The sequence below is a fragment of the Nyctereutes procyonoides genome, unplaced genomic scaffold (genome assembly GCF_905146905.1).
Source record: "Nyctereutes procyonoides isolate TBG_1078 unplaced genomic scaffold, NYPRO_anot_genome, whole genome shotgun sequence".
Taxonomy (NCBI): domain Eukaryota; kingdom Metazoa; phylum Chordata; class Mammalia; order Carnivora; family Canidae; genus Nyctereutes; species Nyctereutes procyonoides.
In genome coordinates, this window is record NW_026575131.1 from 32,570,772 (window position 1) to 32,589,448 (window position 18,677).

Here is an 18,677-nt window from a genome sequence, read left to right on the forward strand (position 1 = left end):
CCATGTGAATGTACTTAATACCACTAAATGGTCCATTTTAAAATGGTTAAAATAGGGAATGTTGTGTTATGCATATTTTACCACAACAAAAAAAATGTATCTATGTGCACATACATATAACATGTATATATATTTTTTAAGGTGTGTTTTCTCCACAAGGACACAACACTTAATAAAAAGCAGATGAGGGACACCTAGCTGGCTCAATCAGCAGGATATGTGACTCTTGATCTTGGGGTTTTTGGTTCAGGCCCCATTTTGGGGTGTAGAGATTACTTAAAAATAAAATCTTAAAAAAAAAAAAAGCAGATGAAGGAAATGGCAATGACTAGCCACATTCCTGACCGTAGCAAATAGTCACTTTCTAGAAAACAGCAGCGTGAAAGGAAACTATTTCACATTAACAATGGGGAAGCTGGACAGCCAGTGATAAGGTGGCTGCAAACAAGCATTTTATGCTTTGATTAGATTGAATCCACTTGACCAATTTTGTCAACCAGAGACTTATTTGGCTGTTTGCAGCTTTTTTGCCATTTAAGGAAGCATAACCTTGAAACACCAAAGATTCCTTATTCTAGCCATCATTGCTTAAAAATTGGTTTATAGTGCAGAGAAGGCACCTTCAAAGCAAGCATGGACATGCCAACTTATGAGTGAGTGCACATCCGGAGAGGGCTTGAAACAAAGTCCCCAGTCCCTATACATACAAATGATTGCATGGACCCAACCTCGATGCCAAAAGGAACCTCAAATGGCAAGTGGCTTTGTTCCAGATCTATTAGGCCCTCTCTGCTGTTCTAAATCATGCTAAAAAGACAGATGAGAAGAACGTGACTACTAAGATTGAGAACCACACCCAACACCACTGCTCTAGTTCTGTGTCATCCTTAAGACTAAGCTAACACCATGTAGGGAAGCGCTACCTTCAAAGGGAATGAGTGTATAGGATATCCTGTTACAAGTGTTCTGAACTCTTCAGAAAGTCAATATTATTTTTAAAAAATGGAGGGGGGGTGTCACCTGGGTAGTGCAGGTGGTTAAGCATCCGACTCTCAGTTTCGGCTCAGGTCATAATCTCAGGGTCACGGGATTGGGCCCCATGTCGGGTTCTATGCTCAATGTGGAGTCTGCTTCAGACTCTCTCTTATCCTCTCCTTCCGCCCCTCCCCACACCTCCTCTAAAAATAAATAAATAAATCTTTAAGGAAAAAAAATTTTTTTCACAGAAATTATTCTAGATGAAAAGAGTCTAAAGAAACACCAAATACCATAAGTGAATCTTTTTTTTTTTTTTAAGATTTTATTTATTTAAGAGACAGAGTGAAAGGGAGAGAGAATATGACGCAGACTCGGCACTGAACACAGTCCAGTGTGGGGCTCAATCCCACAACTTCAAGATCATGACCTGGGCTGAAACCAAGAATCAGATGCTTAACCAATTGAGCTACCCAGGTGCCCCTGTAGTAAGGCAATCTTGGTCAGATCTTGGTTTATAAAACAACAAAAATTATAAAAGATAATTTTAGGAGAATAGGAAAATTTTCTTTTTTTTTATAGAATAGGGAAATTTTCATGTAAACTGAATATTAGCTGATATGATATTGTTAATCTTTTTATGTGTGATCATGAATATTTTTGTTATATAAGAGAGTGATGCCGTTTTCAGGAGAGGCTTACTGATGTATTGAGTGAACTGTCACAATGCCTACAGTTGATTTTCAAAGAATTCAACAACCTCACACACATATACACATAATACATAAGAAGGGCTAGAGAAAACTATTATGTTAGAATGGTTAGAACTGTAGATTCCAACAGAGGATATATAAGATATTTTGTGTCTAAATGTTATCCCAACTGTAATTATAAAAATTAAGAAATATAATGCACTTTCCCTTCTTCATAAAAAAGGGAATAAATTGTATCTCACTGTCCTCATCTTTACCAGAAACCACACTGGGCTGAAATGCAATTGTTCTTAAAAAGCTGGTGTGCTTGAAGTTAGGTGCCAATCATAACATCAAATGCCTCAAAATGCCTTCAACCCACCATAACATTCTGAGCAGAACACTGTCCTGCAGCTGCCTTGGTGATCATAAACAGGATGTCTCAGTGAGGAAGTATCTAGGGGGTCACAATAGCTCCCTCCCCATCTGGAAATCTGAAGCAGTATGAGCAGGACCAAAGGAGAAATGAATCACCAGCCAGATGACCCAGGCTCCTGTTCTACCCCCATCGCTGACTGGTGATTTGGGGTGGACACCCCCACCTCTAGTGAATCAGGCGTCTGATTCCTCATCTGAAAAATGGGAACAATAGTCTTCTCTTCATCCCAGGGTTACTGCACTAAAATCACAATGCAACAAACTCATCGTTCTCCATCACATTAAAGCAGCAGCATCTCCTACAGCCTAGATTCATGGAGCAGAAATGTTGGTCACAAACAAATGGACCTTTAGGTAAAAACATCTGACAAAGGAGGCCTGGAGTGCCTGAAAGGATCAAGCCTATAATTCTTGATGCTAAGAACCTTTTTCTTGGAGCCACATAATCATGTCTAAGAACTGAGAACAAGCCTGAAACACAGCAAGACCAGTGCTTACCTCGGCCATAGGCCCTGGCTTTCTTTGGGTTGAGTTTGGGTTTGAGAGGAGCCCCTGGCTTGAGCTTGGCTTTGGGGAACTGGGACAGGTAAGTCATCACCGAGTGCTCGTCCACATCTGGATGAATAATTTCTTCAGGAGTGATGACCTAGAATAACAGCATGGTAGGTGAATATCCAGAACATATCACTTGTAATTGCTAAAGATTTCCAAATGTCTCTTAAGCCAAACACTACAAATTAAAGAAATTGAGCCAAACTCATTACATTAAATTAAAATAACATGTCAACATCAGTGTTTTTATCTTTTAGAGGTGTCACTCTTCTTTTTGCAAGTTGAGGACCACCCCCCCTCAGACAATTCTATATGTGATTTCCAGAGGTACATATCCACTCTTGAAAAAAAAGCCCACCTACCACCCCACCCGCCCACCCCCGCCAAGGGAAACTTTCCAGAAGGGGTATGCTACATCAACTGAGGAGGAAGAAGAAATAAGTATACATGGGATTGGAGCATATTACCAAGAAGCATATAAACTGCCTGCATCTCTATTAACTCTGCTACTAATAAAAAATAGTAATAAAAACAAAGAGACAACACAGCGACTTATTAGATATGTGGTCTTAATACAGCATGAATGTTTGTATCCTCCCAAAATTCATATGCTAAAGCCTAAGAGCCAGTGCGATGGTGTTAGCAGGTGCGGACTTTGAGAGGTAAGTAGGTTGAGATGAGGGTATGAGGATAATTAGTGCCCTCATAAGACGGGGAGGAAAGACCAGACTTCTCTGTCTTTGCCACGTGAGGACACAGCAAGAAGCCAGTTGTCTGTGAGTCACAGAGAGGGCCCCCACCAAGCACTGAATCCACTGACACCTTGTTCTTTGACTTCCAACTTCTAGATATAAGAAATAACTTCAGGGGGGCAGCCCGGGTGGCTCAGCGGTTTAGTGCCGCCTTCAGCCCAGGGCATGATCCTGGGAACCCAGGATCGAGTCCCAATGTCAGGTTCTCTGCATGGAGTCTGCTTCTCCCTCTGCCTGTGTCTCTGCCTCTCTCTCTCTCTCTCTCTCTCTCTCTCTCTCTGTCTCTCATGAACGAATAAATAAAATCTTAAAAAAAAAAAAAAAAAGAAATAACTTCTGTTGTTTACACCAGCCAGTCTATGGTACTTTGTTATATAGCAGCCTAAGCTGACTAAAATGGGTTTTAATATATTATGAGCTATTAAAAAAATAGGGAAGAAATAAAGGTCCCCTGATATGTAGCCTAGGAGCAAGATTATGCCCCTACCAGACAGGTGCCCCCCCTTGAAGTCATCAGAGCCTCCAGTCCACTACTTGACCCAGTCCTAAACAGTACAAAAAAATCCCTCTGCCCCCAATAAGGGTGCTGAGCTGCTAAGGTGCTACTCCTCAGACCCAACAGAAGGCTCGGTCTCATGAACCAGGTTAGCCAAATGCAGATGAACAACATATATACCCAGCTTCCCTCACCCCTCAGTTAAACACACACACACACACACACACACACACACACACACAAACACCTACACACCAGAAAACATTTGGATAATGAGCCTGCAGCAACAAAATAGCTACTTGGGTTTGAATAGTTGCCTTCACTCATTCCATAAAATGTAGGATGTGAGTTGATTTGATATTTCTTCCAGGCAGCTCCTTCAACAACTATACAGTGCCAACATCACATGAACATGCAAAGGAGATGGTTTTCAGTTTAAGAGGGGAAGAAAAACATACCACGCCACTTACTGAGGGTGGAAGAGCGAAGAAATAGGTCATGAAGCAGAGACATGATGTTAAAACCAAACCAAAGAAACACAGGTGAGCTTTTTTTTTTTTTTTTTTTTTTTTTTTTAAAGGGAGAAGCAGGCTCCATGCAGGGAGCCCAACATGGGACTTGATCCCAGGTCTCCGGGATCACACCCTGGACTGCAGGCGGCGCTAAACCACTGAGCCACCCAGGCTGCCCACAGTTGAGCTTTTCTACCTCCCAAGGGATCCTATTACAAAATAAACTGAACTCAGCTCTGAACACCAACTTAGACCATAATGTAACCTGTGGTAAGGCCATCCATCCATGGCACTGGCTACCTACAACTGCTCTTGACTGGGGCTTCAGGCACAGGGTCTGAGGGACTTCTTTAGCATCCCTGGAAAACCTTAGAAGATGGGATCTCAGCTATGTAATGTGGCTACAGCTGATGGTATCCAAAGGTTACCCAATTTCCAAGTTCCCTTGTTATATTCCTGTGATAGGATTATGGGCAATACAAATTCTTCCACAATTTCCAAAATGGTAGGTTATCCTGGTTTAAAATTTTTTAAGAAGTTCTAAGGGACTTTCCGTAAGATATTGGATTTTTAAAAGACTTTTAAAATATGTAAAAAGTGGCCAAATATTGGCTATTTCTTACAGTTCAACCTAGTCATTAAGATCTACATTTGCAGTTTGGTGTCCCAAGATAGTCTTTAAAATTTTTGGAGCAAAAACAATAGAAAATTTTGCCACATGTGACAAAGAGCGATGTGAAGATTTTTGAATGATCTGCAAGCCCCTAAGAAATTAGAACCTATTATTATGGGTAAACTGAGGAAGATGGGAGCATGCCAGAGGCAATACTCTGAAGGCGGATGCTGAGGAGGTCAGACTGCCTGCCAGACCCAAAGGGTACCCACAGGGTGCCAGAACAAGCTGGGGGACGGAAATAGACTCATTGTATTGCTCATATATATATACCTGTGGAACACCCAGCCAGTCATCTGCTTGCTGCATAGCCTCCCGTGCATTGTCCACAGGCTTTTGTGGATCCCATGATTCCCAGTCTGGGCACAGACCTGTTAATATAACACAAAAGATTCTGTAAGTATTAGCTGACTGAAGAGATTAAAGGAAGTCATGTGCTTAAATTAAACCCCCTTGGTATATTAATTCAGAAAACAATTTCTTCCAAAAATCATAGTCAATTATATATCTTAAGGGCAAAAAGCAACACAGATAGGAGTATGCCAGTATTCTGAGACTAAGCTGAGACTTCTTCAGGCTGTCATTCTCTTGCATTAACATAGAGATTATCCATTCCTTGAAGGTGTGGTATAAATAAATAAAGCCTGTAAAACTATTTGGGCCTCGTGCCTTTTTGCAGATTTTTTTTCCTCCTACCACCTTCATACTTCTGCTTTGGTCACCAAATGTATAGGAGCCACACCAGCTGCATATCCTACAATTTAACTCAAATCTAACATTACCTATGTGGAGATAGTGTCAGATCCCACAGATGAAGGGTTAAATCCTGTAAGACTGCCTGCCCCCTTGCTCCACTTCAGATGCCAACTGCAAGTCCACGTTGTCACCTGGACTTCTAACAAACCAGCTATAAGTTGGAGGTTCCCACAACTCTTCCTCAATTCACTTACTAGAGTGGCTCAGAGAACTCAGGAAAACAGTTTAATTGCTAGATTACTGATTTATTATAAAAGGATACAATTCAAGAACACCAAGCTGAAAGAGATGCACAGGGCAAAGTATAAGAGAAGGAGTATGGAGCCTCTATCCCCTTTCCAGATGTGCTACCCTCCTTGTACCTCCACATGTTTACTAATCCAAAAGCTCCCCAAAATTTGTAGTTCAAGAAATTTTACAGAGGCTTCGTTATGTGAGGGAGGCATGACTGATTAAATCACTGGCCATTAGTGATTAACTCAACCTCTAGCCTCTGCCCCCTCCCTGAAGGTCAAGAGGTGGGGCTAAAGGTTCCAACCCTCTAAGCACTTGGTTGGTTCCCCTGGCCCCACCTCCATGCTTAGGGGTGGTCCAAAAGTTATCTCATTAACAAAAACTCAGGTCTGGTTGCAAGGAATCATTATCATGGCCCTTATCATTCACAAAATTCCAAGGGTTTTTGGAGCTCTGTGCCATGAAAGGGTCAAAAACCGAAATATATATTTCTCCTTGTAAGTCACAATATCACAATCTCACTCCTAGATACATCTAAAAAGACTATGTTAGCATCTGCAGAATTCAAAAATCCACGTGCGGGGATACCTGGGTGGCTCAGTGGTTGCGCACCTGCCTTTGGCTCAGGGTGTGACCCAGACTGCCAGGATCGAGTCCCACATTGGGTTCCCTGCATGGAGCTTGCTTTTCCCTCTGCCTATGTCTCTGCCTCTCTGTCTCTCATGAATAAATAAAAAAATCTTAAAAAAAAAAAAAAAACCCACATGCCCCAAAGCCCAAACCTAGAATCATCTTTAAAACCTTCATCAGCAGGGATGCCTGCGTGGCACAGCAGTTGGGCGCCTGGGATCATGATCCTGAGATCCGGGATCGAGTCCCACATTGGGCTCCCTGCAAGGAGTCTGCTTCTCTCTTTGCCTATGTCTCTGCCTCTCTCTCAGTTTGTGTCTCTCATGAATAAATAAATAAATCTTTAAAAATAAATAAATAAATAAAACTTCATCAGCAAAAGAAGTATAAGACTGAAGTACATATCCACGAGTTTAAACTGGTAAAGAGATATCTTAAAATGTGTCTGTGCGTGGAAGCAAGGAAGAAAATGTCAGGAAATTAACTAATGCTGAACTCTGAGTTAGTTCTGGCTAACATCAGCTTATAGGCTCTCAGGGAAGAATGAGGCCTGAAGTCAGTCCTCCCTTCCTATCCAATCAGACTAGCCAGTTCTGCTTGCAGCATGTTGAGAACCATTAGTTTACTAAAAACTAACGTGACCAGCTATACAGAATATCCATAAATGGAAAATATGATTATTAGAGTCAATTTTTTATTAGAAACTATTTTGGGGGTGCATATAAATACAGGCTCTGGTTTTTCTACTGAGCATGTACCAGCAAACTCTACCCATCAATCTAAACCCTCCAGTGAGGATAATTACAACCTTGATGTACACTCAACCACTCACAAAAGGGTGGAAAAACCTCCAACTGGATCCTGACCAAACACTATTTCATAGCAGTGCAGGGTTTTTTTCCTGCAAAAAAGGGTGGAGGAAGCCATATACAGTCAACCCACTGGTTGATAAAAATGGGTACTTTCCGCTCAATGAAGTTTTTAGATTTTCATGCCAAGTCAAAGAACAGGGTCACGTGTTTCTGCTGAAGTCAATGGGAAACCAGGCACCAACTGTGGGAAGAAGCAGGACTTTCGAGTCTGAAAGCTAAACCAAAGCCTGCTCCAAGAGCTATGGGCTTCATTGGGAATTTGGGTAAACAACTGAGTTCAATGCTCAAAAAGTCAATGGATACACCTAGAAGGTAAACAGAGCTATTCTAAGTTCCCTCTGTTCTTACGATGGGCTAAAACCAGGAGAAGACACCAATCCCAGCAAACCCAGCTTTCCCAGTGGAAAGCCCAAGAGGCTTAGGGCTCACAAAACCCCATCGTGAGGAGATGGTTCAGGCAGCCCCAGACACTCACCTGGAGCACAGCTGTCTACTAAGGCTCCCAGAGCCTTGCCATCTTGCCAGTTCTGGTTAAAGTTGGTGATGGGCAAGTAGGGGATCTTGTTCTGAATCCATCCCAGCAGCCTCTGCTTTGGTGTCTGCTTCTTGGCATCGTCATCCCCTTCATCCTCCCACACGGGCATGGAGATTGAGTAGTGGAGGATCAGTGTCCACACCAGGCCCAAGATGAGCTTCAGGTTCCCATCCACGATGGCTTTGCTATCTAAGGAGAGAGGTACAGGCTTGGGTTGGCATATTCCTCTGGGTTCTAAATTAAATCCTCATCTGTTAAAGAACCACACAGAACTACTCCAGAGTGAAAGTATGCAATGTTAGAATATGCTTCAGAATACTTGACGGGAAGAGTTCCAATATGCTTACCAGTGCCATTCGATCATGGGTATACATGAGAACGCATAAGACTAGTATCCCTACTTTTGTATATGTTTGAAATTTCCCATAATAAAAAGAGCTTTTCAATTTTAAAGAAATAATTTCAGAAATACAGACAATAAAAAAAACGGTGGTTGAATTCCAGACACAACCATCTGTTAACTCGATAGAACGTGATCTATTAGATTATATGTGCGTATATATATGCGTGTTTGCTGCCCTAAATTTATATTATACTATATAATGTGTCTTGAAATTTTTCTTTTCACTAATCGTTATGGCTTATATCTTTTCCCTATAAAAAGTTGTTTCTGCTGACACTCCCAACTATAGGTTTAAGAGGCCAGTTTCTCCTCAAATCTCACCATCACTGGGTGTTACCATTTCCATCTCTGCTCTTCTCACAAGTTAGTCATTTATAAGATAAAGTCCTTAATAGTTAAACTAATCCAACCAGGCAAAGACTCTGTTGCCAAGAGGTTAAGTGTCTGGCCCAAGGTCATCATGTCTCCTTTCTAGTCCACTCCCAGCTAAACAGAACACGCCAAACCCAGGCCCCTTCTAGGAATCCTCTAGGAATCTCACTGCTGCTGGTTTTTATCTTCTACTCTTGGCTTCTCTGCGGCCCTCTGTCCTGGGTCTCTTTCCAAACTCTACCTATGTCATCAAAATACGAACATTATCAACAAAATCTCCTCCCTCTTTCATTCTCTCCTCCTCTACCTCCCCCCTCACACTTCCCCATCTATTCCCCCATATCTAACTTTCTCCCTCTGCATCCTGCCCATACTTCCCCTCTCAACTATCTCCCCATCTGTCTCCCCCTCCCCACACACTTCCCTTCCTATCTACACCCCATCTCTCTCCCTCTCTCTGCTTTCCGCTACCTCCTCCATCTCCTCCACCCTTTCTCCACCAAACTCCCCTGTTGCAACCTCCCCCTCCCCATTCTAGACCCTAAGCTGAAAATGTTAGAGCCATCTTTGAGGGATTTCTCCCTCAAACCCAAGGTTGTCGTTTCTACAACATTTCTACCTACATCTATTGGCAAATCCTTTTCTCCACCTTCCCAGTAAATATGTGGCTCCTCCTCCCCTTTCTCAGAGTCCTCAACAGCCATAAAACTGAACTGTGTTCACATACCCTCAGGACTATCTTTCTAATCAGGTATTTCTGTGCTTTCAAATTCACCAATGGTCCGGACTGCCCCACATTCAAACTCCTTAAACACACAGCACTCTCAGAACCCCCAAACTTAACCTGCTTTTTCACCCGTCACCCCCTCCCACCATAGTTCACACTCCAGACTCAGAGACCCCTCATTCCTGGACCACATTCTGCCTCGAACCCCTTGGACCTCTTCCTGTGATCTGTATTCTCTTTGAGGGGGAAGACCCTTCACCCCATCCTCCTGTGGGATAATCCCTAGCTCATTCAAGGGCCAGATCCAACAGTTGGTGGTGCTTCACTCCCACCAGCACATGTGTGACTGTGCCACAGCCCCCTCAAGACAAAAACCAAGCCTCTTGAGCCCCCATTCCAGGACTATGAGCACCTGCTAGGGAGTAACTGAGCCTTTGTCATCTCAGAGCTCTTTTTACCCTGTCCCACCCACCCACCCACCACAAACCACCTGAATGTCGGTTAAACACACGCCAGCTTGCACTTAATGAAACCCAACTCCAACCACATGAGAAATAGACACACATGCTGATAAGGAGTAAAGAGCATGCCACTTAAAATCAAAAGGGTGGAGGCTTTTTTTTTAATGAACCTGTTTATTGTCAGTCCTCTTACAAGAAAAGATCCTCTTAAAAGGGCACACCCAAACCCACAAAAACCAAAGGTAGTTTCATGGTTGCAGATTCAGTCATGAAAAAAGTTGATCATGTCAAACTGTACAGAGTAAAGATTATCAGGAACAGCTGGTAAGACAATCTATATTCGAGCACTCCTCACTCAAAGTTAAGGTGCCCAGAGATTTTCTCTGGAGTGAACTGTATAATAACTTTTAAGCAGGACAGTCCATGTAACACTCGAGGCCCCGCCACAAATGAAAATACAAGACTCCTTGTCCAAAAAGTATTCAGCATTTCAAGCACAGAACCCTTCTCAGGGAAGGGTCCTATAGTGCATGACCATGAAGCCACCTCTATCTACTTCTGAGGTCCTATGGTCAATAAAGAAGCAAGCATCTGCATAAAACACTTGACCGTGCACAGAACTTGGACAGTCAAGGAATTCATCCCACCAGACCATATGTTTCTCAAAGTGACAGTCCTTGACTGTGACAGAATTTTTTTGATTAGATGTCCTGTTATAAGGTTGTCTTTGAAGTGCTATTGATTACGGAATTACTACCTACCACTCATAAGAAATTCCAGGTCAAATGATTTTCCATGCCAGTTTCCTTTATTCAAACTAAAGGGAAAAGGGCAGTCCTCAGAAGGTGGCGGGTGAGAACACGAGGAGAGTAAAGTTTGAGTGTGACCTAACGATTACGTTAGGGTACCCATGGTGGACCAGGTAGGGTCTGGTCTTACACCAGGCAGGATCTGAACAAGCCAAAAAGTCTCATACAGCCACAAGCATCAGACTGCAAAATTTAACTTTCCTGAATTATGTGTTAAACGCTTTTCAAATGCAAACTTGCAGATCTTATCCATAAATCAAAACATGAAACCAGTTTGCTCTATTTTTACCAGCTTACACATGTTGGTCTAAAGGAATGAGACATGAGTCTTTTTTGAAAAAGATTTTGGGGGAAATATGACCCAGTAAAAGTCTGGGCCAAATTTATGAAAAATACAATGCCCAGAACTTCTGTTTCCAATGAATTCAAAGTGGGTGTCCAAACGGGAAAGCCCCCATTAAGGTCTCATTGGGATAAATGATACTTTGGTTCTGCTATTCTAAGAAGCTGGAGAAAGAACAGTCCTTGTTCCAAAAGTGATTTTGACAGGTGAAGGTTCAAATGCTTTACCGAACTCTTGGAACAATAAAAAGATGGCAACTTGCCCAAAAGGTCTCCCTCTTTCCCACCCACATGAAACAGGAGACTCCCAATGCCTTAAAAATGAAATGCTACACAGCATTACAGTGTCAATGTCGGACCATCGCAGCAGACTACAGGATTTTCAAATGTGAGTGTACTCTGTGATGTTTATGTCGAATATAAACACGGAACAGAAATGTAAAAGGAGGAAAGGCCAAGTCAACTGGAAGACTCTCTGGCAGGATTCCACCTCATTGAGAGCCTCTTTCTAGAATAAAATAAGCCAACACCCGCCACGCCTGCCGGACCTCCTAGAATCTGCTTAGATTGTTGGTGGGTTGGAACCTGGCCACAGGTTTCTCCTCCCCAGATCCAACCAATCACAGCTCCCATGTAACTGGTCCTGGTTCTGGACAACACTGACCCTCAAACCACACACACCCTCTGGAACTACTTAAAATGATCCAGCATTGCTTCTAAGTGAGGGCAGCAGCTTTTTTTCTTTCTTTCTTTTTTTTTTTTTTTTAATAGCTAGAAAGTTAATTTGAGCTACTGCAAATTCTAGGATGGAATGTCTTCACGTCACTTCTGTACACCGGTTCCTAAGTCCTCTCTGAGCAGTAGTCGGGAACGGGCACACTTATGGAATGGTGGTGGGGGGAGCCAGCTATTTTTAGGCAATCTTTGGAAGCATCATGGAAACATCTACTATGTAGACAAGTTCCTCTGAGGAAGGGAGATGGTGCTCTTTCCCTCTCTCATATCAGGAGGGCAGGATCCATGCAACCAGTGGCATGTGCCTGCCACATTCACTGTGCCCACCTCCCCTCCCATTACTGAGAGCAGCATGGTGGGAGGCTGGGAGGAGAGGCCTGAGTGAACACCATCCCACATTTCTGCTCTCCTAAGAACAGCAGGTCATCCATTAGCCACAATGCAGCAGCTTGCTGCTAGGTCAGAAACAGCTAACACAGGACTACAGGAATCAAGGAGATGTAGACATTTCAGAAAAGCTCCTTCTAGGATGCTTGGGGTAAAGCACCCAGGCCATACTCCATGATTTGGCCTCCTAGAGAAGAAGAGTTGGCCACATACTCTGCTCCTCACCATCTCATCTCTGTTACCCTCTGAGAGGCAGTTGTGGCAACAATGGTTGCAAGGCTCTGGAACCCGCGGTTCAACTAGCTATGCCACTTTGAACAATCTGTTCGTCATTTCTGGGCTTTACATTTCCTCATTTACCAAATGGAAATGATCACAGTCAACACCTTTGCTGTTAGGAAGGAGCAGGTGGGTTCTAGAATGCCAAGAGTTGAGTACAATGCCACGTATGGGGTAGGTGCTTAATATTACCTGCCTCTGCTTTCTTACTCATTCACCTCACAGCTGAATACCTGCCATGTGCCCAGCACACCTCCCCAGAACCAGAAGCCCAGGCCCTATAATCCCAGGTTTGCAGGCAAGATGGAAACAAAAGGAAAGATAGTACCTTATGAATTAAGAGGAGGAGGATATGTTCAGTGTGTCACTTCTCTGAGCCAAGCAATTCATTAGAAGGGTAGTGAGTCTCTGAGATCCCTGCTCTCCTGTTGGAGGAGGCTGACCCACACAGTGCAGTAAACCTAGGACATGGGGTAAGTACCACGGGGACACTTCAGCGCTTAGTGCTTTAGGGAAACCAATATGGCCTGAGATTCCCCAGATAGACAGATAGACACCAAGAACCATCCAGGAACTCAACTACTGATAATTTGCCAGACGTCCCTGAAAGAGAATATGGTACAAAAAGGAGCCCAAAAGAGTCTGGCCCGTTCCTGACTTCTCAACTTCACATTGCCCAGGGTTAACCTGGATCTCTGGCCTCAGCTGGCTTAGCCTGGAACTCTCTCCCCAACTCTATTGACCTGGTTAATGCCTCGCCTATATCCAACTCTGCAAAACTAGACTAGGTCCCTGGTTAAATGTGCCCTTCTCTTCTGGTGAAATGAAATGACAGCTGTGCTGAAATAACCACCTGCCATGTCTGCCTCCCTGCTCAAAGCATCAGCTCCACAAAGGCAAGAAGAGGTCAATTTGCTCCCCTAAGCGTGGACACTTGGCTGTTTGGGGGACGGCCGCCACATGCACGGCTCCCTGCCCTCTCTTCTCTGTTGCTCTATGAGACAGAGCTGCCTCTTGTTGAGCAGATGCAAAAATCCATGCACAGACTTTCAGACAGAATTCTAACCTGCTCCAGACTGTAGCCACCTCGCACCCCCGGCAGGAAACAGAGCACATGGCACAGGATGTCGGCTGGAGAGGTCACTAAGGCTCCGTGAGTGTGGGCTCGGCACCACCACCAGCTATAGAACCCTGGCCAAGTGATCCGGTCCTAGTGTGCCTCGGTCACTTTCCCTGGAAACTGGGGATAATGCTGGAATGAGAGCACAGAGCTGCTGGGAAGCCTGCACGTGATAACACATGCCCAGCACTCAGAACCCCCCCCACACACACACTCAGTCATAATTAAATGCTAGCGTTATTACTATTATTCTTTACCACCACTGGCTTCATCATGCTTTTATCAAACTTGAGACAAGGAGGACAAAGGCAGAAGGGAAAAGTGAAAGCTTAGTAGTTAAAGGTGGTGACCTCCATGTTGGCACTGGGGTTTCCTGTCAGCCTTGACTGCTTGGGGGAGCCAACCACAGCAGCATCCTGTGAAGGGCTGCCCTGAGGTAACCCCACACTGCAATGCTCAGATCACCTGGGTCCAGGATCCAGGCAGCAGAACTGGAGCTCACTGGCATCTGGTTTCTCCCCATCCAGCCTTCTTTCCCAGCCTCCACAGACTGTAGCTGAACTGCTGGCCTCGGTCATCCAAACAAGAGGGCACCCTCACCTAAAAGAAGGCAGTTCATCACTGTCTTCAGGTTCTCAGATACCATGAGGAGGAAGAACCATATCAGCCTGCTGTCCAGAATTGGGGTGCATTTCTGGGGGTGTAACAGTCCTTCCATTCATACTACAGATGATGGACTATGTACCTTGGCAGGACAGAGTACCTGCCCAGAGGTGTCTGGATTTGCCCAGAGGTGTCTGGGCAGGATGAAGGGGCCTGGCTGGCTTCTCTCCTGCTAGGGCCTCCTATAGGGCCTGAAACCATCAAAAGGCAAGCCAGACTTACAACTTGGTGACTCACACTGCTGATGATTGAGGGGTACTGCATGAAGGCCACTAAATCCCTTCCTCCCCCCTTCTCCCAAGCATATGGCTTTCAGCTGAATGGCCTTTCCTAGCATCCCTTGCAGCTCAGCAGCATGGCTGCTTTGCCAGTGGGCAGTGAGCAGAAGGAAGTGTGACATCACTTTAGGGCCCTGGGCAGGAACACGCCTCCTCCAAGCACTCCCTGCTACTGCCAGCCAGAGCTCCTGACATGACAGTCACTTAGCTTTGACCTGCCCTAGAGGAGGCCAGGCAAGGTGACAGAAGGAACCTGGATCCCAGAATATGGTGCCCTGCCAACCTGAATGCTGAAAAAAGTCACTATATTTGGGTTAAAAAAGAAAAAAAAAAAACTCTTTGTTACAGCAGTTTAATTATAACAAGAGCATGTTCTGGGCCTTGCAGTCCTGGAGTCACATGGGCCTATTTCTATCGGTAAGATGAAATACAGACCACAATAAAGTAAGGGTGGATGGAGGCACTCAGGTCAGCTGGATTTCCGATCCTTTGTCATCCTCAGGAACTCTTAAGGATGACAAAGGAGCTGCCTGAGTTAACAACTTTTATACCTTACAATGTTAGGGTTCAGCTAATCACGAGACCATGTGGAAGGCCTTTTTATATCAGTAATTTTTCAAGAGATGGCATAATAGACCAGGGGTGGCAAATGGCATTGGCATGTGAGGTAAAAACCCTTTCAGTGTGTTGAGAAAGATTATGAGGCCCTATCTGGGGTCAGCAGGCAAGAAAATCTATTATCAAGATCTGCCATGAACAGGCACAGGGAATGGAGGCTCACTCAGTGAGGTAGAATCACTCAGATTGGCCGTGCCTGCCCTGGGCACAGCATGGGGAGCAGTGGCTGGGATTCTTCTGTAGCAGAACTGAGTAAACATTGCCAGATCCCTGATTTGAGATTTCTACTATAGGCCCATAACACATTCTTCATGCATAACCTCAGACTTCAAATTTCCTACTTTGCCAACTATTCCTTCTGTTTTCTCTCACTTGTTGAACAACTTTTGCCTGGAATAATTGGAACAAATTATTTCATAAATACCTTATTTTTATTTTTAAGGTTTTATTTATTTATTCATGAGAGACACAGAGAGAGAGGCAGAGACATAGGCAGAGGGAGAAGCAGGCTCAATCCCAGGACCCCAGGAACATGCCCTGAGCCAAAGCCAGACACTTAACCACTGAGTCACCCAGGTGCCCCTATTTTTATTTTGGTACGGAGTTTTGGGTGAACATTCAGATCACAGATACTCTGGTCAGCATCCTGCTTCCTAAAATATCCCAAGCACCAGATTTTCTGGTTAAGAGGCATCCTTTATTTAAAAGGTGCCTTTGCGGGACACCTGGGTGGCTCAGCAGTTGAGCGGCTGCCTTCGGCCCAGGACATGATCCTGGAGTCCCAGGATCGAGTCCCATATCGGACTCCCGGCATGGAGCCTGCTTCTCCCTCTGCCTATGTCTCTGCCTCTCTGTGTCTCTCATGAATAAATAAATAAAATCTTAAAAAAAAAAAAAAAAAGCTGCATTTGTATCACCAAGTAGGCTTCCAACCAAATGCCACTTTTGAAAAGTTCTTATCACTTCTGGGAATTACTTTATATCCAGCAACAAAGTCACACTAGACTACATAAGATAGGTATATTAACAAGCCTAGAGTTTACTAAATCCTTTCCAACTAGTATTCCTGGGATAGCCTTAAAAAGTTAGAACAGGGATTCTAGCCTTGTTGTAAGGATTAAAGAAAGAAGGAAAAAAGGAAAGACATTCCAAAAATGTAATGTATTTTACACGGTCAAAGCAATGTATTTTACACGAGGTTTATGATCTCAAAGCCACAGGCCTCCTAAATGAGTGGTACGATAAGCGCCCCAGGGACCCCTGGGCCTCAGCAGGGAGTGGAGGAGCCCAGAGTCCAGCCACTGGGAGGTGCTGGGAAACCCCACTGTGAGCTCAGAAGTTCTCAGCAAGCTTCCAGCCAGGATGACTCTGAGAACATGTCCAGCTGAAATAATAAACGCTGGCTGTGAAAGGAGGTCTCGGTCACCTTCTGACTCCAGCTCAGGCTCACCTGAAACACAGTACTCCAGCTCAGGGATCTGTCATGTGGCAAGACCACCTCACCCGAAACAGCTCGTGGCTCATCCTGCGCACACAAGCGCAGCCCATCGGTTGACCCTTCTGAGAAAAAGTGTGAGGGCAGGAGGAGCCAACTGGAAAGACTCCTAAGCCCCTCCCCTCCTTACATCAAGAGCAACCCTACTAGAACAGCTCCCTCTCTACCAGACCTCCAACCCCTCCCCCAGGGCCAGGCCCTGTGCCACGTGCATCACCCCACATCCACTCACCACAACCCTAGGAGAGTCGTTTTTATGGTTAATCTGATAATCTGATTTTACAGATGAGAAGACAGAGGTCCACAGAGGCGTTTGCCACAAGTAACAGAGGGGAGAACCTAGATTTCAACCCCATTCTCTCTGTTGTCTTAAGCCTAAGCCTCCCTACTTGAAATGCACATTATGCCAGACAGCTGTATTCAGGGGGCGCAACAGAACACACATTTCACAGATGAGGAGACTGAGCCCCAGGAAGGGTCTCAGCCCCACGACCCAGAGCCAGTTAGTGGTCTGCTTCAGAAGGGAACACAGGCAGGGCCTCTATAACTACTCCGATCATTGTCACGGTCCCTAAACCGTCAAAAGGCTTCTGGCTGAAAAACGTGGATAGAAGGCACAGAAAGTGACAGCACAAGGCCTGGGTGGTGCAAGCAGAAGTCAGACATGGATTATTTTAGTCCCCGTGTCTCAGTCATGACTCAGCCTCTACTACACCCTAGGAACTGGGGATTCGAGTGTCCCAGCATCTGGGAGGTCCGTCATGCATGCCCTACTGCTCAGCATGGGAAGTCAGGGAAGATGGCAGATGATACAGCTCTGCCTTCATTTCCCAAACCTATTATTCCACATTTTCCCTGGAGAATAGAAATTAGGGTCACTTACGTACATGAAGCTCAAGTTGTTCTATTCATCTGTTATTGTACTCAACAAATACCTCCTGCCTACTGAATGCCAGGCCCATAGCTGGATGCAAATGATATTTTTATGTAAGATAATAAGTTAAATTGGCTCCACAACACTCCACAAAGAGATGACAACAAATTATAATGAAAATCATTTGCCACCCCATCCGCAACCACCCCCCCACCCCTGCAACCCTGCCCCAGGGCAAAACATTGAAGATCTTTTCAGAGAAAAAAGAAAAAAAACTTTCCTTTTTTGCCTTTTGTCTCTCAGGCTCTAAGCTGTTTCCTGAGGTTAGTTTTGTTTTTGTTTTTTTACTTTTATAATTAAGAGTAAAAAGTAAAAGATGATAATGCTGATGACTAGGACAGGTATTCATCCTTCCATTGTGGACACATAAAAGTTGAGCCTTGTTACAAAAAAGATCAAGGTGGTGTCCTTGGTTTGAAAGGGGAGAAATCAGTTTGTATCCCCCCACCCCCGTAGCTCACCTCATGTTACAACTCATATAAGCCCGTTACAGAAATGGCAGCCTGCCCAAAGATTGTGAAGTCATAAAAAGAACAAAACTCCCAATTTAAAGTCTCGAATAGGGACCAAGCTAAGGGAAATTCCAAATAATTTATAACTGCTGGCTCCCATCATTACCAACAGAAAAAGGATAAAGTTGGAAGAAAAGAAATTCTCAAAGGACAGATCCAGGGAGGGGCACGTTCCCTGCTTTACCTGTATTGATGCTTTTCAGACAGTTCTCCCCACTGTCGGATCTGTACCCCCGAATTTGAATCTCCAACCCAAAATTATACAAGGAGGCCTCCGGACACACAAGCCACCCACCACAACGGAGCCTGCTCAGCCCAGACACCAGGCTCCTCTTTGGGGCCAGAATTCCATGCCACCAGCATCCCCGAGGGAAAAGCGTGGACGTGGGGGCAGGACTTAACCCACCCAGACGGAGGGGAGCTCA

General features: G+C 44.5%; 1 protein-coding gene across 1 annotated transcript in view; it reads right to left on the reverse strand.

The window, feature by feature from the left end:
- The window catches only part of FLNB (filamin B), a 138,429-nt gene that overhangs the window by 73,288 nt on the left and 46,464 nt on the right, over nucleotides 1-18,677 (reverse strand). The window contains 3 exon segments of the mRNA XM_055344869.1: nucleotides 2,604-2,751; nucleotides 5,364-5,461; nucleotides 8,058-8,306. Coding sequence (XP_055200844.1) covers nucleotides 2,604-2,751; nucleotides 5,364-5,461; nucleotides 8,058-8,306 — 495 coding nt within the window.